Source organism: Haplochromis burtoni, unplaced genomic scaffold (assembly GCF_018398535.1).
Source record: "Haplochromis burtoni strain Fernald_Lab_line unplaced genomic scaffold, NCSU_Asbu1 Contig_2605, whole genome shotgun sequence".
Taxonomy (NCBI): Eukaryota; Metazoa; Chordata; class Actinopteri; order Cichliformes; family Cichlidae; genus Haplochromis; species Haplochromis burtoni.
The window spans coordinates 5611-10307 of NW_024584966.1; the positions used below are offsets into that span (position 1 = coordinate 5611).

General features: G+C 37.4%; 1 protein-coding gene across 1 annotated transcript; it reads right to left on the reverse strand.

The window, feature by feature from the left end:
• Window positions 1–1024: 1024 nt before the first annotated feature.
• On the reverse strand, window positions 1025–3638 carry LOC102300831 (C-C chemokine receptor type 1-like). The gene is made up of 3 exons (XM_014331449.2): window positions 3525–3638; window positions 2902–3045; window positions 1025–2688 (listed from the first exon to the last, which is right to left on the reverse strand). The coding sequence occupies exons 1-3, from the start codon at window positions 3529–3531 to the stop codon at window positions 1793–1795; spliced, it is 1047 nt and encodes a 348-aa protein (XP_014186935.1). The 5' UTR covers window positions 3532–3638; the 3' UTR covers window positions 1025–1792.
• Between the last annotated feature and the right edge of the window lie 1059 nt (window positions 3639–4697).

The following is a 4697-nucleotide window of genomic DNA, read 5'->3' on the forward strand; positions in this document are numbered from 1 at the left end:
AAAAAACAAAAAGCAGATTTCACTTCCTGCATGTGCTTAAGTGAGATCATTACAAATACTTCAAAGAACAACACAGCATATGGTGACACAAATTCACACCTTACAAAATGACTGCTGGTTTTTACACAACGTATGAGAGAGTTTATTATTGTCGTTTTCATAAATATTATTATTTGTTTCTTCCCCTTCTTGGTCTCACTGTCGAAGATTCTACACTTACAGCACAATTTAGCACAAACGTTTTCTATTCTGATGCTTACCATGAACTTCAGGAGGTCAACTGGACCTCATGTGCATGTCTAAATGCTCCGAGTTGCTGCCACGTGATTGGCTGATTAGATATTTGCGTTCATGTGCAGTTGAAAAGGCATGTTTTGTTCTTTTTATATGAGGAGTAAGTGTATACTCATACTCTCTTTTAATAACATGCTATATGTTAAAATATGAAATCTCCAAATTATTTGGTTCTACATGAAAAAACCCCATTATTTTTAAATTACTGAACTATTGTTCCCAGGTCATTCTTGATGCAGTGGCAAAAACATTTATTTTTACATCTAGAAGACTCGTCGTGTCTTTATTCTTTAAAAAAAAAAAAAAATTAATTTAATTTTACGAGATGAAGTCGCTTGTTGCTGCTTTTCCTGAAATGTCCTTCCCCAGATAAAGAGTTGTTTTGTTTCTTTTTTTTTCAGATATACTTCTTTAAAAAATCTATAATACTAATCTGTATAAACAACAGTAATTAGAAAGCTTAACTTGATCAACTTTCCCTGAATATTCTAACTGTTTATGAAATCCACCTCCACTAATGGTCGTCTATATGACATCATGCTGCTGTTTTATGAATGTGAACAACTACCTCCATCTCAAAGAACTTTTGATCTTCTTTCTTTTCATCACTGTGTACAGAATTTCTCATTGCAATAACAATAAGAAACAAACAAACATGTTAATAACAAAACTTCTTCTCAAAAGGAATAATGTACTTCTCCAGTGTGACAATCCACTTGATGACCTTCTTTGACATAAGTTCAATATCTGCAGTATCATTTATTGTCTTCATAAAGCTATAATACAAAATGAGGATAAGAGATGATTGGATGCCTGACTCCAATCAGCTCCATTGGCAAACAATGACAAATACAAGGAACCACAACATAATACAACAAACAAAAGAACAATATCAGGCTAAACATCAGAGAGCAATGTGGAAGTAGAGAGAATTACAATTCACACATGCAGCTATTTCAGATCTTCTTTTGTACAAAGATATACTCGGAAATTGTTGTATGCTATTTTTGATGTGCTTCTATGAAATTGCAAGGTCATAAAAAAGAAGAAGAAGAAAGTTACACATTGAAATAAACAGCAGGTTCAGTTTAACAGACCAGCAAGTTTAGTTCCGCTTGAGGAAGGAAGGGCATTAAAAAGTGAGATACTCGAGATTCTGTAAAGCAGCCAGCACAGCTAACAGGTTAATTTTATAAGTAGGCAGCATTTACATTTAGAATTTGATAATTAGAGTCGAAGGTAATTAATATACTGTAAATTGGCAGTGCTAACACACATTAAAGGCATTGAAGAAGTAATGAGTACATTTAAAATCTAACAGTCAGGGGAAGAAATTACTATTAGTTCAAAGGTGTACAAACACATTTCGAAGGTGCCACACAGGTGAAGAACACTGTGGTATTTGTCAGATAGAAGTGACCAAATGAATGAAAAAAGTATGAGACACGGTCTGCAGTAATAACAGGGTGTAAAAATACTTACAACTGCCCTCCACCTCCTACAGTTTAAAGGAGGAGGTGATTTCAGAGCCCCCGGACATAACTGAGCTCCTCCTGAATGAGCTGTCTGTCAGATCTCTGCTGTAACCAGGCATCAACTTTTTCAGCAGCTGCAAGGCTCGTCTCATAAACTTCTCTCCCACAAAAGCATAAATGATGGGATTCAGACAGCAGTGAGTGTAAGCTAAGGCCTCGGTCACTGTTATTGACAGCTTTACATTTTTGTACCAGGTTTCATCATTGAGGATTATTTCTCTTTCCTGAAGAAACTCCAGGAAAAGGGAAATGTTATATGGAGCCCAGAGGAAGAAGAATACAACCACTATACAGATGATCAGCTTGACGATGCGGTGCTTCTTTGCAGTCCTCATGTTTACCAGCCTGGGGATGATCCTGGAGTAGCAACCTACCATCACCAGCACGGGAATCACAAGACCCAGCACATTTGTGGTGAACAGGTTGTAACGCTCCCAGACTTTGCTCTCCTCAGGATAGTCACATCCAAACTCCTGGTACTCCTCTGTTTCCTCTATGAAGATAAAATCCGGCAGAGAGACAAACAAGCTCAGCATCCAAACGAGCACGGTCAGAATGATGGCTGCCTTCTTTGTGCGATAACGTGCAACCCTGTGAGCGTGCACGATGATCATGTAGCGGTCCAGCGTCATGACAACCATGAAGAAGATGCTGCTGAAGAAGCCAATGTGGTGAGACCCGGAGATCAAACGGCACATGAAGTCTCCAAAAGTCCACTGGCCAACCCTGGTATTGTGAGAGAAGAAAGGCAGCATGAAGATGAAGAGGAGGTCAGAGAGAGCCAGGTTGAAGAGGCAGATGTCTGTCAGGTTGCTCTGATTGCGATGCTTCACCAGGACACACACCACTAGTCCGTTACCTTTGGAAGAAAAGATGCAATAAGTGTAAATGTCACACTGTTACATATTCTTTCTGTCTCTTTCTCTCTGTCGGTCTCATGTTGCTGTGTTGCACATAAACACACCTGCATACAGAGTTTAGGCCTAAAACGTGCTTTCTGTTCCCATAAGGGACAACAGGTCCCTGCAATGTGTAAATACAATACAATCCCCACACAAGAAGACACACCTACCTATGAAGCCCAGGATGAAAACCAAACTGTAGAGAGTGGCAAGAAACGCTTGGCTGAATTCCCGTACATCGGTGGCTGGAGCATAGTCTCCGTAATCAAAATCACTGTAATTGCCGTAATTGTCTTCTGTGTCATTATATTCTGCTGAGAGAGAGAGAGAGTAGGTATTTATTATTTATTTATTTTATTCTTTTATTTCTCATCACAAGCAGTGAAAATTAATAGCTACAGTGTATTAGTGTAGACACATGGTCATGGTAGAGGTGAGTACAGTTTTAGACTAAAACAAAAGGTTAGTTTGTCTCCCCAGAAATTAAAAGAGCTGGAGTTTACAATATTCGTGTCCATGTTTATTGTTTAATTCCGTCACCCACTAAAACACCTTAAATGCGATTAATCAAGATTAATTAACTACAAAACCTCTAATTCATTAAAATATATGTATATATATCATGTCCCACCCCTAATAAATTGTGATACAATTTTAAATTACAGCATTTGAATTTCTACTATGTACAGCCTTAACAGATTTAACACATTATAAACATGTATTTTCAAGAACTCTGAAAAATGCTAAACTTTAAATATATAACATTTTTGTATTACTTTTAAAAGATATTTACCTGCCATGGTGATATCTCAGTGATGTCTCAGGTGAGGTCAGGAATTACACTTCAACGCTTCTTGTTTTTCGTGTTTTATTGATGTGATCTCTTTAGGTGTGCAGGGATTAACTAACAGTCTTAAAGTCAGCAGTCTGATAACGAGGAGCACAAAAAAAGAAATATAGATTTCACTTCCTGCATGTGCTTAAGTGAGATCATGACAAATACTTCAAAGAACAACACAGCATATGGTAACATAAATTCTCACCTTTACAAAATGACTGCTGGTTTTTACATAACATATGAGAGAGTTTATTATTGTCATTTTCGCTACTATTATTATTTGTTTCTTCCTCTTCTTGGTCTCACTGTTGTACATCAGTGCACATCATCGATTCTACACTCATGAGACACTTTAGTAGTATGTCTTGCACGTATTGGTTTGGACCAACTTTTGTCTTCAGAACTACTCTAATTCCACACAGCATTGATTAAACAAGCTGCTAAAAACATTCCTTTGAGATACTGGTTCATGTTGATGTGATAGTATCACACGGCTGCCGTAAATTTGTTGGCTGCACATTCAGAACCTCCTACCACATCCCAAAGCTCTTCAGTTGGATTAAGACTGTGGTGACTGTGGAGCCCATTTGAGCACAGCGAACTTATTGTCAGATTAAAAAAAGAGTTTCAGATGTTTGGACTCTGTGACATGGTGTGTTATCCTGCTGGAAGCAACCATCAGAAGATCGGAACACTGTGATCATGAAGAGATGCACAGGGAGATGCACCATTCTGCCAAATTCTGACTCTACCATTCAATTTTAGGAGCAGAAATTGAGATTAATATGAACTGATGACATTTTCCAATCTTCAGTTGTCCGAATTATGTGGTGCAAACTGCATCCTCATTTTCTTGTTCTTATCTGAGGAGTGGCATCCAGTGGTCTTAAGCTGGTGTAGCTTATCTACTCAAAGCATGTTTTAATTACATTCTTTCTATATATTTTGGTGTAACAAGTTATTATTTTAGTTACTGTTGCAATCATTTTAGCTGAAAGATGACTGACCATTTTCATCCAGATCACAAAATATTGTATTTAGTGATTTTCTGTAAAACTGTGTCATGGTCCTGAGTCTGATGACTCAGTGTTTTGTGTTTGTTAATATTATCTTATGTTCTTATTTATT